Source organism: Chelmon rostratus, chromosome 3 (assembly GCF_017976325.1).
Source record: "Chelmon rostratus isolate fCheRos1 chromosome 3, fCheRos1.pri, whole genome shotgun sequence".
Lineage (NCBI taxonomy): Eukaryota > Metazoa > Chordata > Actinopteri > Chaetodontiformes > Chaetodontidae > Chelmon > Chelmon rostratus.
Window position 1 is genome coordinate 9,014,759 of NC_055660.1, and position 22,913 is coordinate 9,037,671.

General features: G+C 42.9%; 1 protein-coding gene across 1 annotated transcript; it reads left to right on the top strand.

The window, feature by feature from the left end:
• The first annotated feature begins 458 nt into the window (after window positions 1-458).
• On the top strand, window positions 459-19,633 carry ugt8 (UDP glycosyltransferase 8). The gene is made up of 6 exons (XM_041933702.1): window positions 459-635; window positions 6,329-7,161; window positions 11,049-11,191; window positions 16,435-16,511; window positions 18,051-18,270; window positions 18,509-19,633. Exons 2-6 carry the CDS (start codon window positions 6,331-6,333, stop codon window positions 18,888-18,890), a joined length of 1,653 nt encoding a protein of 550 aa, XP_041789636.1. The 5' UTR covers window positions 459-635; window positions 6,329-6,330; the 3' UTR covers window positions 18,891-19,633.
• The last annotated feature ends 3,280 nt before the right edge of the window (window positions 19,634-22,913 follow it).

Below are 22,913 nucleotides of genomic sequence, written 5' to 3' on the forward strand. Positions count from 1 at the left end.
TTCCACAGCGTCCCAGATTGTTTGGAAACAGGGTCGCATTAGAAAGTATTGTGATATCTCAATGTGTAGCCTAATGCAACTTCCGGCTCACCAGTTACTATGTTAATATTGTGTTTTAAAGCCTGATTATTCAAAATATCAGATGATAATTCAAGCTTTCCCTCTTCCTCATTAGCAATATCCTCCTTCTGATATCTAACAATGACTCATGACAGCAATTAAAGTAGTCTCCTCTATCAGTCCAGCCTTTGACCAGTTCACTCATCCCAACAGTTTACAGTATCAACATAGAAAATGTCACCTGTATCAAAGGCAACACACCTGCATGTCAGCAACTCCGCCCATACTGTGTTTTATACAATCACACACCCCCCCCCCCCCATCCCCGGTGCGGCCCGCCCTTCCTCTACATCTTACCGCAGCGCTAGTCCCGCCTGTCACCGCCCCTGTGAGAGACACTGCCAGTTTAATGTTCGCTCTGCGCCGCTTCTCCACCCGGGGACCCATTTTGATTTAAGTCCACGACACTTTTTTTGTGTCTCCCCGAAACTTTGAAGCCCGTTCAAGACAATTAGGACTACTGCTGCAGTTTCACCCCCCTCCCCACCTCTCCTGAGCAACGTTCAAGTGACAAGGTAAGGCCGCGACACAACAGGTGCAGCGTCACATCATCCTGGTTCGCTCCACACAGCTCCACTTCTTATTCTGGTTTTCACGCTGTCAAAGAGGACTTTAAAGCCGTTAACAGCTGTGGACTCTTTCGTACTCTCTGGCTGTTTGAGGAAACTCAGGTGCGATGGTTGAAACCTCCTGAGGACGCAGGTGGAGCCAGGTTGCTCTGTTGCGTTCAAGTCCATGGCGAAAATGTTACCGCGGCCGAGTCGTCATTAATTCTCGTGTTATTTTGCCTTCTGTGGCAACACTTTTTATGTATTTTTTTGCATATTTGTGAGGCCACAGTTTTACTTTGCTGTTTCTCTCTAACAGCATTTACAAAGCGTTTGTTTACAAGCGTTTTTAAATGCTACTGTTGCCCTCCGGGTTGTCACAATGACTTCATGGCTCTGTGCGTGTGTCCTGGTGAGCGCATCACCCCTGACACACACACGCACACACGCTCACACACACGCACACGCACACACTTTTCGTTGTACATTAAGCAGACAAGCAAACGCTTTCATAAAACATCACCAACTTGCCAAATTATTGACGTGGCGTTGTAACATTTTATTATCGCTTCGTGATGTGAAATGCGCTCCACGTGAGGCCCTACCTAATGCAGTGTTTCTCCTTTACGTTTTGTTTGCCAATGAGCATTACATTATTCTGTGTGTGTGTGTGTTTGTGTATACATATATATATATAGGAATCCAAAGGAGATCAGTGACTAGGACACTCCTTCTTTCATCTCCTTCACTGCCAAACGTGCCAACATCGCAGATCACTGACTAGGATGTGGATTGAGGTTCATGTCAAGCCTTTGTGATCCTGCTTGAACACTCTGTCTGTCTGTGTTTGTCTTCACCCAAAGCAAAACCTTAGAAATAAAAGGGATGCTTGAGAAAACGTGCCCTCAGTTCTGATTTCAGTCATTTTATTTTCAACTTATGCAGGCTGCACACTTAATGTTGCCCTCAGAAAGAAGGGTGCCTAACAGAAACACTACGGCTAACCACGCAAACGATCAGATTAAGAAAGGCAAGAAAACAGCACAGATCATTGTCCGCCGTATTATGACAACAATAAAAATGTGAATGGATGTGGATTTACCCTCTGGGGATCAGTTGGATCCCAAAGTTGCCAGTTTTTTTATTGCAATTTGCAGCACAATCCCCTCCCCTCCACAATAAAATCTGTAACAGGGCTCCAGGCAGAGGAAAAAGCATTCACGTGTGAACCTTTGCGGTGGGAGAAGATGTCGGACATTATAAAGCCAGCTCCAAACAGATGGTTTCACATCATCTAGCCAGTGCTGTGAAGTTGATAACCATGCACGGTACCATAGATTGTTATAGGTAGATATGCTGTCTTTATTTCACAAAAAATGTAATCACAAGAGTTATTACCATGGGCTGAATATATGGTGCAAATACATTTTAAAGCCTATATCTATGCCTTTTTTAACCACTGCATTCTTTTTTTCCCCTCTTCATATTCACTGGTGCTTCTTTATTTGCAGTGCATTATGTTAATGAGATACTGTTGATGGTTACTTGAAACCTTGCTGCTTTGTCTCAGGCCTCTGCAAGGTTATTAGAGTCAACTAAAACTAAGCTGAAAACTAAAACCAACAAAAAAAACTTTTTAGTTCAGTGAAATAAAAAGTAGACTAGAGAAAAAAAGAAAACTAACTGAAACGGTATTGTGCATCTGTGCAACTAAAATAACTAGCTGACTAAATAAATAAAGAATATACAGGAAATGTCTTTAGTTTTAGTCCGGTCAATTGGTCAAATTTGGCAACACAACAAGCATGAGGGGGCATTGAGGCATAGGTTTAATGAGACTGGGACGTCAAGTCAACTGCCTTCACAAGGTGTTTGTATTGTACTACCTATTCTGAACTTGTCCCAAATGGCAGAGTGAAAAGAAAAATAAGGATATAGACTAATCCCCTGCTTTATTTGTTTCCGGTACAACAGCTATTAACTCTTGGAAAGGCCGAGCCGGTCTGACCTGTTCCTGGCTGTTCATGTTTGCAGTGTGTCTGAGGTAATTTGAGATTATGAAAGTGATAAGAAATATCACCAAAAGTCGGCAGTGACATATGTGAAGAGTAGAGGAAGGAGAAGAAGAGCTGATAGGTGGAAGTGAATGGGGTTGAATAGGACACTGAATGTCTGTCTGGGCTGTCAGCACTGGACTGACTGACTGAATGTGGGTTAAGTCACTGAAGCCTGAATGTATGAGGAGGATATTTACCGGCAGGCTTTATCTATATGCAATATACAGTTTCTTCAGTATGCTGAGAGACCGTTTTCACCAAAATCTCCAGCGCTCTTGACCTTACCTTAACTTATGTATGAAGTGCTCTGGGCTCCACCTTTCATCTTCCATTCACAACATCACCAGGACAATTTTTTCTTTCTTTCTTTCTTTTTTTTCCTTTTTTTTTTTTTTTTTACAGATATCACATCATTATCTTAACCTTCTGCTGACTTTGAGCCAATGTGCCTTTTCACACATGCATGCGCTGAGATATATTTTGTTGACGCTGAAATGCAGCCATCAGACCAATTTGTCAGTTGGTATCTTAGAGTTCATTATCAGAAAACTTGTGATATGATAAAAAAACAAAAAAAATGCCATGCTACAGTTAATGATTTCATGACACTTCGCAGCTTCTGGTAGGTGACAAATCTGTCTCCACGCTGTCGTTCCCAGCAGGCTGCATTACACGACCTGAAAGCTGCGTCCTTTCGCTCTGTATACTGAAGGGCTTATTCTCGTCTCGACCTTCAAGAGACCCCGTTTGGATTCTTTTGCGGCAAACAAACAAAAGATTACTTTATCAGTCTCCTTTTGAAACATATGAGGCAAAATAAACAGCTTGGACTGACTCGTGTTTGACTTAATATCAGTTCTTGGGAGTCACATTTCTCCTCTCAGCAGGGTGCACTGAGGTAATGAACCCCCGCCGTGGAGGCAGCACGGCTGCTCCTCCTGCTGTGCTAAATTGAGAAAATCTTCGTCTGGATTGTGGTATTAGAGAGGTGTAATCACTGTACAATTACCATCTTGTGTCACTCTTAATGGATGAAGATTCTTTCTGAGGAAGCCGTAATTGATTTGTTTTTCAACAACACACAACATAAAGCTGCAATACAAGCCAGTTTGTTTGAGATGGTAGCAGAGATATGGTGGGAGTTTGTAATTATTTACTGCATTTTTTTTTTTTTTTTTGTAGCCTAAGTGTGGTAGTTGGTTACCCATTACTGGTGACAAAATGAAATGCTGTTGTTGGACCTTGAACTGTTTTTATAAAGCAAGCCAAAAAAAAATCAATAAAAAAACAGCACAAGCTTGTATAATCATATAAAATAATCAAATTGATGTTCAATGTGATGACTTGTGCTCCATATACGTTATCAGAAAGAATTCTTCCCATGTGTAAAACCTTATTAGAATTTTGTTTTTGTTCAATTAGAATTAAAGACAAAGTTATGGTGTCCAAATTGATCATTTTGATCAGATCGTCACAATATGACTCACTGGATGTCATGAAGCAATGATAATTAATTTTCATAAATCTGTTATTATTGCTGTATTTCTGAATTATACATGATTTAGGGGAAACAGTGGATGCAGAGTATTGGGTAAAGTGTAGGATTAGTGGAATCGAATGGCAAGAAAAACACAATAGACGTTCTCTTGAGCCAGTGTTTGGTTTGTCCGTTCTGGGCTACTGTAGAAACATGTAGGTGCAACATGGTGGACTGTGGAAGAGGACAGGCTCCACCTATAGATATAAAGAGCTCATTCTAAGGTAACAAAAAGATAATGATTCTTGAAACATGAATATTATATTATATTGCTGCCAGTAAATCCCCATGAATCCTACATACGGACCTTTGCTCTTTACAATGTTTATGAGTTGGAGTTAAGCGACTCATAGTCATGTAAATCCCAAGAAATGTAAATATGATGTGCATGCAGGTCGAGGCATTGATCGTGGATTTCACTTGCTGTAATTTCAGATATTTGTAACACTCGGTAATGTAGCTGTTAAAATGTCCAATATCATATTAAAATATCTGATCTGATCTGCAGACATATCATGTCTTTTAAAAAGCAAACTTTTTTGTGCCTTTTTCATCTCCACTATGTCTTCACAGCTTGTCAGCTTGTCATTGCATCTGCTTCAATTCTCTTAATCCAGATAATTTCCTCGGCCCTGCCTGTGCGCACGGTAACCAGACTCCGTTGTTAGTAACTTAAGTCATGACGGATCACAGTCCTCAGTAGACAGTGGCTGGTTCCCATAGCTACCGTCAACAGTCTGGGCCGAGAATCGTTTGTAACAAAGTCCTCCAGACAATGCTAAAAATGGCTGCCACCTTGAGTCCCCTTCCCACCAGGCCCCAGCTGTTTGCAGGGAGAAACCTCATATTGTGGACAAACAGGTGGCTGATGCACTATATGATCCTGCTCAGATGCTATCGGGAGATGGTCAGCACAAACAATATGGGCCACGCCATTTGATATAGACTCCGACCAGAACAGTAATGACATCATTGAAGACAAAGTGCAATGCATGAGGTGCATTTAGAAAATTACCGATTATGCTGTTCAGGATCGCAGGGTGCTGCTGACTGTCACACTGACAACCACATCCACACCTACAGGCACTTTCCTGCCCGCCTTCAGATCTTTTCACTGTGAAAACCATGCAAGCACAATAGCACGTCAACTCCACACAGGGAACACTCAGCTGACCAGGCTGGGTTTAAGCCTTGATCCTGTCCTGTTTTATTTATTTGCTCCTTGCTAACCCTCTTGCTTTATTTGCTTACCGGCCACATCAGAAGGTATGAACCGATTATCTGCACGCGATGCTGTATTTAGATAGCTGTGTGTGTTTATTTATCTGCTGCCACGCTGTGTGATGTTGTTTTCATCAAGTTAAAAATGTGGACGGCTCATTTTGCGGCCCAGGAGCGCTTCTTTTGGCTGTGGATTTTGTTGCTCACTTAGCTCCTAGTCCAAAGCCACGATCACACTTTTTACTATGTCCTTCATATATATTCCTCCAAGGGTCAGCAAGTTCCCTAAGGTGTAACAACCTGTGGAAGGAGAGCATGGGTTAGTCATTGTGTATTCGGAAAACCTGGATAAGTGATGCCTGTCCATGAAGCGGTTTCCAGTGCTGATGATTAATCCGAGCGAGAGGGAGAATGATTGTTAGCATATAGGGCACAGGGTATGACATGGTGGCATGATAATGGCTCTTTGTGTTGGTGAATAGAGCAAGTGGAGGCTTAGAGTGACGTTGGTGCGACCCACGCCGTGTCGGTGACGGTTGTGCACAGAGCGAGGAAAGAGAAAACGGTGGAATCGAAATATGTAGACAAAGGGCACAAGCTAATTAGTACATCACTGACGATATACAACAAGATCACAGAGATAAGTTTTATTGTCTCTTGGAAACAATTCAGGACAATATAATGTGAGGTGGACCAGAGTAATGGTTCACGTAGTAGATGAAAGTTTAAGATGACAAACTAGACACATTTAGTAAGCCGTTCTGTTATGGCTGTGCTTTTTGACGACTGCCCTCTGTTTCATTTGATATCAGGTGTTAACATTATTCATTTCTTTTTAATTTCAGCCATGCTACTACCCTCGTCACTACTCCTCCTCCTTGGCCTCCTCAGCTGGAGTCCCAGTGCATCACGGGCCGCTAAAGTGATCGTGGTCCCGCCCATCATGTTCGAATCGCACCTCTACATCTTCAAAACGCTGGCCACAGCGCTGCACCAGGAGGGCCACGAGACCCATTTCCTCATTTCAAAGGGTCGTGAGGTGCCCCTCTCCCCTCACTACCACTTACAGCACTACCCAGGGATCTTTAACAGCAGCACGGCGGACAATTTCCTCCAGTCCAAAGTCAGCAACATCTTCTCAGGCCGCCTGACATTTCTGGAACTGTTTGACATTCTTGACCACTACTCTCAGAACTGCGATGCTGTTGTTGGCAATGTCGAGGTGATGACCCGCCTCAGGGAGGCCAAGTTTGACCTGCTGCTCGTGGACCCTAACGAGATGTGCGGTTTTGTGCTCGCTCATATCCTCGGTGTGCAATATGCTGTGTTCAGCACAGGCCTGTGGTACCCTGCAGAGGTGGGTGCCCCGGCTCCGCTCTCATACGTGCCCGAATTCAACACATTGCTGACAGACCACATGTCTCTGGTGCAGAGGATCACCAACACAGCGGTTTACCTGGTGCAACGCTTTGGAGTCCATTATATTGCGTTACCCAAGTATGACCGGATTATGAAGAAACATGGGGTGAAGCCTCAAGTGGCCATGGCTGACTTGGTGCAGGGCAGCCGGCTGTGGATGCTATGCACTGACATGGCCCTGGAGTTCCCCAGGCCCACCCTGCCAAACGTGGTGTACATAGGAGGCATCCTTACCAAGCCCCCCAACCCACTGCCACAGGTCAGTACTGAGACACACAGACAGCTGGCATGCAGGTTTTGTAGTTTGTATGGTCTCCTGCACAAGAGGGCCAGTGCTGTGTTTCACTTTTGAGAATCCACTCCAGCGTATGTCATTTTCTGCCATGTTATTGATGTGTACTACGTTAAGTTAGCACATTCTTTGCCCAACCAAGCGAGAAATTTAATCAGATACTTCATCATGGAGTTATAAATCACTCATATGATATGAAACATCACCCGTGGTCCTAATGGTCCACAACACCCAGAGATGTTAAGGGGATAGTCACTGTGGTATAAACCTTATAGGAACATGTCTGATGGTTGATGAACTTATATCCTCTCACAGTACTTAGTAAAATTCACTGCTATGAGTGCTGGGACAGGAAATGAGGCCTCTGTGCTGTTGGTGACAAAAGCACCGCAGGACAATGGCTAATTCATGGCACCAGAGTTTGACTCTGACATCAGGAAAGCCAGACTGTTATGCACAAGTTTATCCTTTTGTTGAGTGCAGGCCGAGCATTTCCAAATGCTTTTACCCTCTACATCTGGACAGTTTGGGCTCTGCCCTTGGTGAATTATTGTTAATGGGTGAAATTAAGCTGTCACGTGTCTCACCTTGGCTGCAGCATGAAGTGAAGGAAAAGTATGTGGCTCATTGTCAGGTGACATGCAGGAAATACACACACCTCTATTCATTGGCAGCCCGTCTCTCTGGTTTCTCTCCTCTGTGGGTTATCTTCCTTGTGTCAGTATTTTTTTTTGTATCTACCCTTGCTTGCACCCATTGTCTCTGCTATCACTTGGTATCCCTTATTATCACATGCTGCTACAAAGCCGCCCTTTATAGACGCTGCTGGGGTGAGGACGGGTTTGGGTTGAATGGGCACGGTAGATTTTGAGCGAAGAGGGAGGGGAGTCACGGAGAGCAGAGGCGGGCGGTGACGGGGGTTAGTCCAGCGTTCGGACGCCGAGAGCGCGGGCCGTCGGCATCTACTGCGGGGGGTTTTGCAATGCCGCTCCAGCCAATAGGGAGCATTGTGCCGTGTTGTGTGGAGGGAGTTATAATGGAATTGGAGGGAGAACGAGGCCATTGTTCCGGGCAGAGCTCTGGGGACACTGAGACTCTTTTATGGGGTCACTGAGGCGGCGTTGTGGGGACAGTAGAGCCCAGTGTGCCCCTGAGGTTGCTCTGTGACAGGGCGGGTCTTAGCTACCGCAGCTGGACCATTAGCCTCCCTCCCTCTACTTGTCCTCGACTTCTCTCACTCCAACATGGCTGCTCCCTCCACGCACTCCATCAGTGCGTTCATCTTTACTTTCCATTCTCAGATATACAGTATTTTGTTATACACTGCTGCCACACGTGCACACACGCCCAAGCACACAAAAATAAACACCATTCTGAACTGCAGAACCTCACTGTTTATTACTATATTGGTAACCCTTTTGAGTGAAACGGATCTCCTGCCTCCAGGAACAAAGCCCCGGAGGAGGAGGAGGACACCGCTGTTTTCATTTTTTCCAAAGGAATGTCTTGTCTCTAGTTTTCACTGCCTCAGAGTAGCTGTCAGGCCTCCTTCTTGTCTTTTGATGTAACCACAGTGCCGACATTCTACATCTTTTGTTGACAGACCAAAGCGTATACCAGTGGATACAGATAGTGTTTAAAATAGGTGGCAGAATTTAAATTCATCATGTCATTAAGTGCTTAATCGGGTCTTCTTCTAATTAGATATCAGTGCAGTTTTCTTCCCTGACCCTTTAACTTTGTTTAGGAAATTATGTCATAGTAGGAAATGAGATAATCCACGTTTAGAGATCGTACAGAGATGTTATCATATTTACTTGTTTCAGACTACTCTTCATGTCATCATCCAAGTAGTAATGATGACTGCGAGCTCTGCTATTGTGTCTAAACAATAGAAGCGTCTTCAAGGTAATTATACTCTAATTTAACATGCTCACGAGTTCATACCTCCACCTCTGCTTATACTTAAGTTGGGTGACTTGAGTTGAGGCTGTTCATTCTGTAGAAAACAGATAGCTGTCATTACCCAAAGTAGCTGGGATGTTGTTTTTAGAGAGACGTGCTGGTGAAGAGTTCCTTTCACCTCCATTGTGTAGAGTTGGCAGCAGAAACTAACTCAAAACTTGGCACATAAAACTGAAACTTCCTTACATAAGTTTGCTCTGATTTAGGTCAACTTAAACGATGGAAGGGTGTTGTGAGCGCATGGATTAGATGAGAAGATCAGACGTTTTAGGGTGGACTTTATTATCAGTATGTAGAGTGATTTGTGTTGCATCTGTCGGCTGGCTGCTCTATTGATTTTGTGTAGTTTTATGGTGCTTTGTAAATTATTGTAAACCTGCAGTGCCGTGAGTTAGTGTCCCTACAGACACAATTAAGTATATGGCGAAGCCACAGTAGGCCTGAATTTGTATAGTTTCCATTGATTTATCAAGGTAATGCATACACAGTGTTGTTCAAAACCAGAGTGAAATGAGGATCTCTTGAGGTACTACTCGCCAACCTTATATTTAGTGGTATATTTTGAAGTAAATTGGCAGCAATTGAGAAGAGATTACAATTCCTGTCACGTTTACAAGGGAAGAAAGAAGTCACAACCAGGAAATTGTAGTACCTCGCAGGCACAGTAAGTGGTAAAATGATACCATCTAGATGTAAAATCACTAGGAAAATGATACCAGTCCATTAAACTTAGGGATTCTGTGGACTTTCAGCATTATTACCTCCACAAAGGAGGTTATGTTTTCGGTCCAGTTTGTTGGTTTGTTTGTCCCTTTGTCAGCACGATTGCAGAAATACTACGGGCCCTATTTCCATGAATCTTGGTGTAAGGGTGTAGCGTGAGTGAGTAAAGAAGCTATTAAATGTTGGTCTGAATCATGTGGCGGATAAATTAATTGTTTTTCACTTTTTTTACCATTGCAAGGTAGGACATTTGCCCCAGCAGGGTAAATGCTGTACACCTTAAAATCCAATAGATGGCAATAAAGTTCAGTAGTGACAAAACATGGTTAATTGTAGAAATAGGACGACTGCATTTCACCATGCACATTTACAGGTACCGGTAATACTCTGGGGAAGCCGACACGTGTAGTTCAAACTTCATACAGGAAGCAGCCGTTATGGAGCACTCGAGCCAGTAGTTTCAAGGGAGAACTGGTACAATTGTACCAACTATGGTTTTTGTAACCCCTCAAAGTAAAGTGTGGCTATTGAAATGTAAATACACACTTATCATGCAAATAATTATACTGTTACTCACATCCAAATGTGAATTGTCTGCAATAAACAACTTAATTGACTGTGAAGTTTGCACTTTCATATGAAGAAGGGTGGACTGTTGGCCTTGGTGAAGGTCCACGCTCTCCCACTGCCCTTCTAGCTCATTAATGTCATAATATGCAATGATGATGTATTATGCCACCATGCTGCAAAATGGATGCTCAGCACATCTGTACCTGCAGTTCAAAGGGAACAGTATATTTTACAACATTGCTAAAACTCTTAAGTGTTTATGTGCTCAGAAATTGAGTTACTCTGTTCAGTATGTAATCATATCTACTATGACACAACACCACAGTGTTCAAAGTTCCTGTGAAAGGTCTGTTGTCAGGTATTTATCTCACTCAATTGCATTAATTACAAATGAGTTGTTACCTGCTTTTTACACAGTTCTCCAATATTGATCTCCAATATTGGTCATTTTAATGCTTTTAAAACACATAAATGAATCTACTATGAAAGGTGAAAAAGTGGAAATAAAATCTGAATCAAACACAGCATCGTAGTGTTGCACTGTATTAAAAATGTGTATTTTTAGCTCTCGCTGTCTGTCTCTCATATCCTGGCAGGATTTTGAGGCATGGGTGAATGACACAGCGGAGCACGGCTTTGTGGTGGTGTCGTTTGGAGCTGGGGTCAAGTACCTTTCCCAGGATATTGCTCACAAACTGGCGGGTGCCCTTGCCAGGCTGCCCCAGCGTGTCGTCTGGAGGTAAGGTATCTGTTTAGGCTGCACCAAATGACTTTTTAAAGCTTCTGTTGAGGTTTTCGAATGAAACTTCGAATGTCAGTCATCATACTTTATGACATCACCCCCCCTCCCACCCCCAAAAAAGAAATACTACTCATCGGATCAAAGAACGTAATGAATACAACTGGTCACTTTTGTCATGTAAATACATTTGGGTAGCAGGCTAATCCAATCAGAGCATAAAATAATCATGAAAGAATAATCGCACCCTTGGGCTTATTGCTGCTAGACCGGTCCATTAATACAGGTGCTTTGTGTGCAGCAAGCAGGAGTGCAGACAGTCTTTTGACCTCAGTGAAAATGCTGTTTTTGAAAGGCCAACAAATATGGACTGAAGCAGAATAATTTGTTCGATAAAAGCGTGTTGTGAATTGTGGAAATGTTTACATCTATCTTTAAATACTGGGTTTAAACAGAATGAATAGAACAAAAACAAAAGAAAGCTGTGTAGCATTCAAGTGTTGATTTAGAAGGCAAATGTCAGCCTTTAGTATTTGTTTTCTCACACCTCTGTCGCTGTGACAGATGTGAGCAGGATTGTCAGATGAAACTTACTGGCTTTCCTCCACTCAGCAGGGGGCTCTAGACTGAGTGTATCATAAGTAACAGAAATTTCATTCATAGTTTTATATGGACCCCGTTAAACAAAGACAACACATCGGTGACAATCTATGTCCTGAGACTAAAGTCCATAATTAACCTCACATTTTCATGCGGGTGTTATATGAAGTCATCCAGTTGGTCAGACAGTCGCTGCATGCCCGGGCTATGTGGTGTCCCTGTTAGCCACAGTGGTCGAACAACAGTGAATCATGGGTCGTTTGCTGCAGCCATAGGACAGGTGAAATATGTGTGCAATAGAAATTTAAACTGCTGCAGTGTGTGTGCATGCATGTGTCTGTGACTGTGTTACACTATACAAATGCATACATACATGTGTTTAGGGTCCAGTCCTTCACAGCCTTATCAGAAAATGTTTGTGCTTGCCCATTAAAATCGATAGATGTGACTAAAATGTAATCTCTCCCAGAGCAACGACCCATTGATTTTGAAAATGAATGATTAAAAAAAAAAAAAAACCTGGGATGCCAGTTTCACGGTGCTTTAAAATTCTATCCGTGAACCTGTTAATCCCTAACTTTCATCACAGTGACTGAGGTCATTGACTGCACTCACATCATTCAACAGTCTTTCACAACTCATTGTGTTTGTGCAAGTTTTTATCTGGTGCATGGCAAAGAATTAATTAGACATCCAAATTGACTGAGCGGGAGATTTCCTAATCCTTATCAGGAAATAAAATGCTATTTATAAACAAATGTCTATTTTGGTATATCCCAATCAGTGCATTAGTGCATTAGATTGCAGGAACAATGCCTTGGTCTTACATATACACATGTTCCTAGAGCCAGGTCACCCGGACCTGAGTTTTCTATAGATGAAGCTGGGTTAATGTTTGAGCTTGTGCCTGTGTGCAGACGATGGAAAAGGTCTTCACTTGCACAAACAAACACACTGCACAATTTACTATAATGTCATACCTGGCAGAATGGTGGAGCAACCTTTCATTAGGTGTGTCTGTGCCAGATAATTACAGTTTTAAAATGACATGGGTGGGTTGTAGATGTCTGTTCCAGTTTTGCTGTGGTCCGTTTCCAAGATGTTTTCTCATTGTTTATTTTAGTGTTTTTTATTTCCTCTCACTTTCACAATTATGGAAACGTAATTTTGTGCCACTACGTTTCCTTCTTGAACTGTGTGTGACATGCAAAGGTGCCTTTTAGCCACTTCAAGGTGTTTAACAAGGACTTAAGATGAAAGTGTAAAAGTTACTATTCACTCTAGAGTGAATAGTAATGAGTGAAGTAATTTACTGACATTATGTTTCTAGACTCCACACATGACAAATAACCAACAGCAAGTAGAAGTGCAAGAGGGAAGTTCATAGTTATCCATTAAAAGACAAATCGCTCATCTGAGTTCAAAAGAGAGGCGTCAGAGGGAGGATGTGAGATCAGAGCAGGGAGAAGGTAGGAGAGAAAATAGAGACTGTGTTGAGGTTGGCCGTCCGTCCATCTGTACATACGTATTTCGTGAGCGATGTCTCGGGAACGCCTTGAAGGAAATTCGTCAGATTTGGCACAAATGTTCACTTGGACTCCTGGCTGAGATCTTTAGATTTTGGCGGTCAACACATTTTTGGCAATAACTCCATAATTAATACGCTAATTTTGACAAAATTGCAGACAGATGTCTCATAGGACAAAATGATGAGCTGATGACACTTTCTATCCAATAGGTCAAAGGTCAACTTCACTGTGACATCATAATGTTCTGCAAAAACACTTTTCTGGCCTTTATTCAACACCACAACTCAGGAACAGAAGGCAGATTGTGTCCATATTTCACATTTGGTCGGATATTGAACCGGTGACACTAATCTTGGACATCCACGTAACTGTACTGATTGTATAGCTCTTCTGTGCTGCTGGGTTGAAGATGTGTACGAAGCATCCTTGTTTTATGAAGACAAGACGTTTCTCACTGGAATAATACTCGTCATCGTGAAAGTGACAACTTCCATTTCACCAAAAAAACTACACTTAATCCCTTTTAGTTAATCCCTTCAAAGTCTTCATTACATATATCACAGGAGTCTGGACAGACATAGATGTAAATGCAACTTGATTGGTTGGTGGAGGCACTCAACCATGAGGCGGTAATTCTAGTTTCAGAAAAATATGGAATAAATTAGGTAATGTGAGGTCGACATGAATCATAAACCCGAGGACGAAATTCAGTTTGTCTTGTAAAGGTTACACAGATGACATAGATTTACTCAACAAGGCAGATAGCTCTCTTACAGTAACTGGAATATGAATCTACCTTTGGAAAGAGGGAGGGAAGTGAGTTTGTATGACCCCTTTCCACAACCAAAGCAAAGCAGTCACACACTCGTACTGTTCTATATGGTCTGTATACTGTGGTATTTCCATGTGTTTAGTAAAGCCTCATACCGACATTTTGATTCCTTCCTTAACACAGGAGTAGTTTAGGTATATGACAGCTTATTGCCCTCGGTTATCAGGGCCGCACCTTTTTGCTTATCACATGGAAAAAGAATATGTATTACATAGTCTATAAGGCTGAGGTAAAGGTTTACAGCACCCTTAGCCGCTGACTGGTGCATGCTGGAAGCAGAGTTCAGCAACAGACACTAACCACTGGATGGAAAATTCAATAAATTTTATTGGCTGGAGGTCAGACGAGGAGCTGGACGGATATCGAAGATGATCTAATAGTGGTCGCAGTGTTTGCTCATAAGGCTTTGCAGGGCTTGGGTAAAGGGTACTGTACGGCGTAACATGGGGTACTGGATTTGTCCTGGTATGCAACATGTGCTAGGAATAATGTATGATAAGTTGTCATTTTAGTGTGACATTTTGGTGCGGAAAATGAGAAAGGTAAACAAAACGCATTCCAGCGATGACTTTTAACAGTGAGATATGGAGGTCCACAGGTGTAGTGAGACGCTGGTGTGAAATTTGTAGCCATAAGCAGGAGAATCATGTAAGCCCCAAGACTTTGGACATTGAACGGTTATCTGAATTAAGACGATGGAAAAGAAAGAAGGCCGATTAGAGGGACGGGGACCAAGCCAAATGAATCGTGTCATTGATAATTGGCCGCATGAATGTAGGCTTTGATTGGCAGGACAGTGAATTGGTGCTTTGTTGAAGGCAGAAAGAGAGATGAAAGAGTTTGAGTTAGGGAGGGAAGGAGACAGAGATGGACGGATGGGGGTCGTAATGCAGAATGCATATGCATTGTGTGCTGCATTTGTTGGGAAATGCTTCCGCACACACGACCACAGACACACACGCAATACTGTGCACATTCACAAGCAGCCCGAGAAGGACAAAGGGCTGGAACCTAAACGTCTGCGGGTGAACAAGCGAAGGCCTTCTGCTTCTTTGCTTTTAATTTCGGGAACAAAGAGGTCGACATTGAATTCCCCTTTGTTCACTTTCTGCGTCATATAACTCAATTGGTTCATTGAAGCTCCTGTATGTGCGGTATCTCTTGTTCACACTATATGCACATCTTCTGCCCTCGCTATGCACGCAAGGGTGCACAGCTGTGTGTAGCAAGCACAAGACTCAAAGAGTGAATATCTGACAGTTAGCCCAACTGTTTCTGAGAATGGCGATAGCAGAAAAGCTCAATTAAAGGAATTTTAGGAAATACACTGATTCACACTCTCTGTAGTAGCTTCCTGGAGTCTTGTGGAGACCATGAGGTTGCCAGACAACCTTAGGAGAGTCCTGAAAGGTACTAAACCCAGCCGAGAAATAGTCTGGCACATAACCACCTCTTTTTACTGGGTTTTAGTGCTTCTGCTATTTATTTTTGTCAAAATCTAGCTTTTTTTTTTTCTTCATTAGCCTCCGTATCATGCGACCCGCCTGTTAATCTCTTCATAGGTCACATTGAAAAGCTCTTTTCCTTCATCATTCTTGTCTTCACCTTTTCCATCAGGCTCTGTGCCCTTCTGTCCTTTTCTGACCCTTGTCTCTGTTTGCCCTTGAGTTGATAAGAAAAAGTAAAATCGTGGTTTTCTTTTCACTTAAGCACACAGCACTCTAAAGGTGTGCGCACAAACTGTTTACACTGCGCACGCCATGCATGTTCTCCACCTTCATCTAAAAAAAAAAAAAAAAAAAAAAAATCCAGGGAAACCCTTGATAAAAGTCCAGAAGGGTGTTCAAGGAGTAGATAAGTTGTCTGTAAACATTTGCAGATCAGACTACATGGAGCTGATGCCCTTAGCGGCTGCTCGCAGCAACGGAATGCTGACCTGAAACCACACTGCTCAGAAAAAAGCATGAATTCAGCGTTCATATTGTGGTTAGACTGTGCTGTATGTCCCGTAAGAGAGGATCCACTGCAAATCCAAGCTTTATGTGTGCACTGCTCTATTATTAGGTATTGACACATTAGAAGAGATATGAAAAGCAATGTGACTGGCAACTCTGACTATATGTAAGTGAAGTGAAATATAACTGTTTTTTCCATGATGAAAATCAAGGATTGTCTTGGTGTTCACACATTGTGATAACACCACGATCTGCTTAAACGTGAGATAAACTCCAGTACCTCAATGATGCATTTCCACTTCCTTCCTTCATTATTTCCTTCTGTAGATTCTCTGGAGTCCCACCAAGTAACCTCGGCAACAACACCAAGCTTGTTGACTGGATGCCCCAGAATGACTTATTAGGTGAGTACATTGAGAGGACGCCACAGCCCTTGTGAACCAAGATGCTTGAAAACAATTTGTCAAGAATGGTGGTTGGGTTCCTCCTTTACCTCCTAATTAACCGCAGCAGTGGGTAGAATGTGAATGCATAAGCTGCTCTGTACGTGTCGAGAAAGACTTGTATGCCAGTGTTATACGTACATTATGACAGCAGATACTGACAGCAAGCATAAAGGGTGGGCGATATGACCTAAAATTTATATCACTGTATTGTTTTGCTGTTGTTTTCACTCTATTAACAATGTAAGGCAACACATTGCAGGAAAGAAAAACATGATTCAAAAAATGGATGGCAACCTACTCCATAATGTGGGTTAAATATTAAATGTAACGTGACTCTTTCTCAGAGGTAGACAAAGGGCAGGGTTAGGCATCTCAGAAGCCAAAGCCCAAAGTATATATATATACATATGTAAGTACAACAGTCAACAGTGCATCACAGGGCTATAGCAGGTACATTTACATAGGGTGTCAACAAAATGACAAAATGTCAAAACAAAATGTCACATAATGAACTTTGGCAGAAAGCCCATAATTCATTATATGCTATATGATATTGCAGTGAAGTGAAGTACATTATTTTACTCTGCAAATATTAATATCAAGACATGGCCGGTATACCGGCCACCCCTAGCTAGGATTATATTCTGCGATGGTGCAATAGCACCTCAGTTACTCTAGACTGCAAGTACTGAAATAAAACATAAAATCTTTCCTCTGACCTGTTGCGCTACTGGCATTAAATGTTGATGGCTTAATACTGAAAATGAAAATAGTCTTTAATATAGGGCGTACTTGTTGATTTAGGCAAGGTTTTCTATTCAGTCATGTCATTATTGTCTTTAAAGGCCGTCATTTTGTTCCATAAAATACAATTAAATGAAATGACTACACAGTGGCTTCAGAAGTTGTCTTTCTGGCTGAGAAAAAAAATAAAACAGCGTCACCGTCTCCATCCAAATAAAATGACATTTACCAACAACAAGCTACTGACTTTGTGGGCTAGTTTTAGCCGAAGTGTGCCCACCAACAGTCTGTATCTATAAAGAGGAAAGAATATGATTGAAATGTGAATTTTTGTGAGCATTGCTGTTGTTCTGTGCAGATGAGTATTGAGGATTGACTTAGAACATCTTGTTCTAAGTCTAAGTCTAAGTCGAAACACAGCAAGTTGTAGGTGAACTACATCTTTTTAAAATGGTCAAGTGTGCGTAGAGAAATTTCTCCCTTCATAAAAACACTCACTGAGGTTTTTGTTAATTACACTGTTGAAATGATGCACTTACACACACACAGATGTAAAACTGTAAACTGGCCTCCCCCCGCCTTCATGCGACAGTGAGATTCTGCTGAGCGTGCAGCAGTTTGTCGGATCGACTGTACAAATTGCAAATAATGTAGAAAAACCAACCCAGCAAAATTAATGCCCTGTCGAGAAAAGACTAATGAACATAACAGCTAACATGCAAAATAACGTCCCTCATCGCTCCTGTTTTCCAGGCCACGCCAACACCAGGGCCTTCCTGAGCCACGGCGGCCTGAACAGCATCTACGAGGCCATGTACCATGGGGTGCCGGTAGTCGGCGTGCCCCTGTTCGGAGACCACTATGACAGCATGACTCGTGTGGCCGCCAAAGGTATGGGTATCATGCTGCACTGGAAGTACATGAGCGAGGATGACCTCTACACAGCCCTGACCAGCGTCATCACAGACACCAGGTTAGATTTCCTTGCATGCACGGTCACACACAAACTCTTTCTATATTAGTGTTATTGTGTATCAGTGCCATCTGGTGACCATATATGGAATGAGCACACTGTGTTTTCAACGTACAATACTCACCATCTTTATCTCTCTTTGGTGCATTTAGGATTTACTCTCATACGTCTCTCACAAGCTGCCCATAAAGACTTGTGTCCTTGTCTCTGTTTCCAACCCCCGTCTCTCTCCACACAGGTACCGCCAGCAAGCACGTCTTCTCTCCAACATTCACAAAGACCAGCCAGGCCACCCTGTGACCAGGGCCGTCTACTGGATCAGCTACATCCTCCGTCACCACGGTGCCAACCACCTGCGCTCTGCCGTATACGAGGTGTCCCCCTACCAGTACTTCCTGCTGGATGTGATTTTCACCATCGTGGCTGCTCTGGCTCTGGGCTTCTTTGCTCTGCAACGGTTGGTCCGATTGCTGAGGGGGAACGCCGGGGACCAAAGCAGAGGAGGTGGCCTCACCAGGGATGATGGTAGCATGGCCAACGGACACTGCCATAGCGAGAGCATGGCCAATGGGAAACACAAAGGCAATGGCTCCTTGAAAATCGAGAAGAAGATGAATTAGTGTTTTGAATGGCCAAGAGGGACGAGGAAGAAGTTTCCCCAAGGACTCAGCTCTAGGATTGGTTTTATAAAAGCTTTGAGAGAAAGCTGCTCTTAGGTCGAGAGGCAACTGTTATTCAGAGCGAGCAAGAAGCTCTAGAAGGATACACAATGCATGGTGTGGGGGACAGAGCAAGGCATTGGGTGCTCAAAACGTGTGTGTGTGTGAATATGTGTGTGTGGGTGTATGCGTGTGTGTGTGCACTGAGGCAAATTTAACGAAAAGACTCTAACAACAACCGCAGCTACAGCAATACAACACCAAATTGGAAAGTCAACAGGAAAGACACATTGGAGGACATTGTTGGTTCACGTGTGTCTTCTCTCCTGCATGTTCTCCGTTGTCTTCCTGCCTTCCTTGCGCGGTGGAAGGATGATGGAGAGGGGAAAATCCTGTGCGCCAACCCCTCATCCTCAGAACAAAACAAGAAAAACAAACAGAACTTTTGAAATATTTGGGATTTAGTGTTTTTAATTGCAAACTGTGCTTCAACACTGCTCTGGCAAACTGTAAATAGAGGACAAATCTATTTATTACTATTATTACATTTTAATGACAAAGCTTTTTAACTTTTATTTTATTTTTAATTTATTTCATCTATCAGTGTTGTGATGGCATGAAGGTAGATGTGCATTCCTTTCTCTAAGCTAACTCTGTGCTTCATATTGATACTGACAGCAGCGGTCATTGTAAGTCTGCACAGGCCTGCGCTTTTTTTTTTTTTTTTTTGCATTATCCACAGTATTGACGGGGGTCTTGTTTTCAAACTAACAATTCCGTTTTCCCCTTTTCACATGATAGTACCAACCTGCGTTCCGGTCGCCTCCTCTGGTGGAGAATAACTCAACTGTGTCTGGCTTATTAGTGTGAAGAGGGTGATCATGGGTCCATCAAAAGATAGAATAATGACAGCAACCGAGGACGCGGTGGACACGCAGAGCTGAGCCAGTCAGGTGATCAGGGATGACTCAGAACATTACTCATCCATGATTACCTGCTTCATCAGTTCCATATCTCAATTCTGCATCCGTCATATATTTAGTAAGTAGTAAGTACTCATCGCTTGATTGCCATTTTTAGTGCTACACTTTGTCGGATAATTTCGAACATATGCCGCAAACGCCGTTTTTAAATGACACGGTTCAGGTAGGATTTCCAGAATCCACTCAGTGCTCCTCTTCTGCAAGTCTTAGGTCTGAGCTAGATGTTGAGGTGCATGGGTTAACTTTGGGTGTGAGTGACTCACAATCTGTATGTGGCCTTTTATAATTGAGCTATCTGTGTATGCAGAATGCATGGATGTGTGTGTGCTCGGTGTGTTTTAGATCAGGGTGCAGCTTTAGATTGAGTGTGTGGATGGAAAAAAGGTAGATTAGGTAGGTTTTAGCCAACTGAGACAACAACCATTGGCTTTTTTTTCTTTTTCTTTTTTGCTATTCTGTGAAGCTTAAATGAAGGATTGTTTATGTTCTTTTCTTTCAGTGATCTTATGTCCGTCCGCGTTATTTCAGCTTTGTATTTTGACCGCCATGTCTGTTCATTCTTAATGAAGATGGGTGAAAGGTGTAAGAAGGGTGAAAAGTGACTTAGTTCCGACAACAAAGGTGAACCCCACGACTTCTACAATGAATAATAATGTGTCAAAGTGACACTGATCCCCACAGTGAAATTCTCTTTTCTTGAACCCCCGTCAAGGAGATCAAAGTACAGGGCGAGCTGGAAGAGTATCTTTGGGGTATGTAGGGATTCGGTATCTTGCTAATGGACATTTCAGAAGGGCATGTGCTCGTGGACATGGGACATAAAAATCTCATGGACACGAGTTGGACAGTTTGTCAAACCAACCAGCTTGCATGAACTGTACTTTCCTCCGTTGTTCCAGCAGTAAAGTCCAGTCAAAGTTGCAAACTGCAACCACAGTTGGTGTTCTAGCAAATAGTTTGCTCACAAGCTTACCAAAGCCTCACACATGGACAATGCAGCAATGTAAATTTAAAAGGAAACGAAAGAAATGCTATCACTTAACCTTTCAAAGCTGTTGAGGACTTAACATCCAACCAACATGCAAACATGTTTGCAAATCCTGCGTGGTGATGAGAAAAGCCGCATGATCTTCCTTTCTCTGTGAGCTCCGAGCATACTTGCACAGCCCGACCCCACCCTGCTGAAAACACAGACTATTATACTTGAATCATCATCATTATCATCATCATCTATAACACTTTCAGCTGTCGGGGATGACGGGTGGGCCTGCAGGCGCGACAAAAGCTATGAACAGGGTCTGGAGAGGAAAAATATTTGTGATATATCTTTTTTTTTTCATTATTATTTCAATATTAATGTTCTAGCCCACGCTGTTACATGCCCATCCTTTACTGCCTCTCACGTCACGTGCTAACTGCAGTCTCACATGTCCCTGTTCTTGTGACATTTGTATTTCATCCGCTTGAAGACGTTCTTTGTCCTGTCATCGGTCGTGCTTGTTCTGTTTGTCCACCTCTTCGTCTTCCTCTTGACTTCCTTATGTATTCTGCTGTCTTTGTATCTTTTTCATCCTCCTCCCCTCTAAATAGTCTCTAGATGTCTCCACTTACTTGCTTTTTTACTTTGATTTTAAAACGACATGAAGTCCTCAATTTTCCTGTCATGTGTGTCCATGTTGTAAATAGAACAATGTAAACAAAATACTAATGCTGAATAAAAATGACATATTTTGTTTGCAGAGATGATTGAAACTTTTTTCCTCAAATTGGATTGTCTTTATTTTTTTTTTGGAATAACAAATTTAAAGAAGACTGGTGAAACAGTCACAGAGAAAAAAGTCGAAACACTCAGCCGCTTTGCTTCTGCTGGTTGATAATCGGTCGTTGCATGTTATCAGCACCACAGTATTGAACAGACGAGCACGTACAGTCCACGTCTCTGAGGCCGAACAAGGCTGCGGTTGATGCTGCCTGTCTCAGTTTGATAGGGGATGTATAGGCTTTCTGATGGGAATTGTTACCAAGCGGCGTGAGGTTTTGTAGGTATCAGATGGTAGAATCATCTAAAGTAGCCAACTGCACACGCATGCACACAAGCCGGGTGGATAGATAGGGTTATCTAATGCTGTATGCTCATGCTGAGTGAGGCTGGGGTAACAAAACACCCAGCCTGGTACCCTGCCTCGCTCACTGGCCCTGTTAATTATTCACACTGCCTGCAGGGGCCTGCAGACCTCTCTCTCTCTATCCCTCCCTCTCTCTCGCTCTCTCTCTCTCTCTCACACACACACACACATAGTCCAAAGCATCTGCAGGTATGTTTAATTTACGTTCTTGAAGTTGTTTTCTTTTGTTGTCGCTGGTGGCCAAATCAGGCACTGTACTGTTAACTGAGACAGGAAAAGGGGGGTGGGGGGAGGGGGAGAAATGGAGGGCAGGCCTCTGCTGATGAGGAATCTGATATCACAGAAAGCACAGTGGGCATCATTCATGACGTCCTCCATTCATTCCCAGCCACCCCTCCCTCCTCAGACCTTGTAAGTGCCTATTATCTACCTTTCCTCTCCACCTCAAAGGACAATCATCAGGAGCAATTAACCACTTTGTGTTGGACTAAGTGGGTTTCCTGTATGGAGTCATCCGTCTTTGCACAAGATCTTAGTGATGGATTTGCCAGCAGTTTGCCAAGAGTGTGTGCTCGACCCTTCTGAACACTAAAATCCACAGACTTTGTTTGAGAGCTAAAAGGATATAGCAGGGGCTGCATGTGTGCATTGCACTGAGGGTGTCCGCCCCAGCTTGTGCGTGGTTGTGCGTGTGAGTGACACACTGTGGCTGTACGCCAGTTTTGAAATGATTGATTTAGCTTGAATGAGCTTAAATGGATGATGGCCTTCCTCCAGTGTTGATTCATCTCTGTCACAGCACATACTGTACGTAGCACATTGATGGAGGGAGTATAAGATCGTTCTCCTAGCAATACCACACTTTGAAAATACTC

Excerpts from the sequence above, each read along its gene's own strand:
- ugt8 (XM_041933702.1), top strand. The coding sequence starts at position 6,331 with ATGCTACTACCCTCGTCACTACTCCTCCTCCTTGGCCTCCTCAGCTGG. Across the intron at positions 11,192-16,434 it reads CCCCAGCGTGTCGTCTGGAG|ATTCTCTGGAGTCCCACCAA; the intron begins GTAAGGTATCTG and ends TTCCTTCTGTAG. Across the intron at positions 18,271-18,508 it reads AGCGTCATCACAGACACCAG|GTACCGCCAGCAAGCACGTC; the intron begins GTTAGATTTCCT and ends CTCTCCACACAG.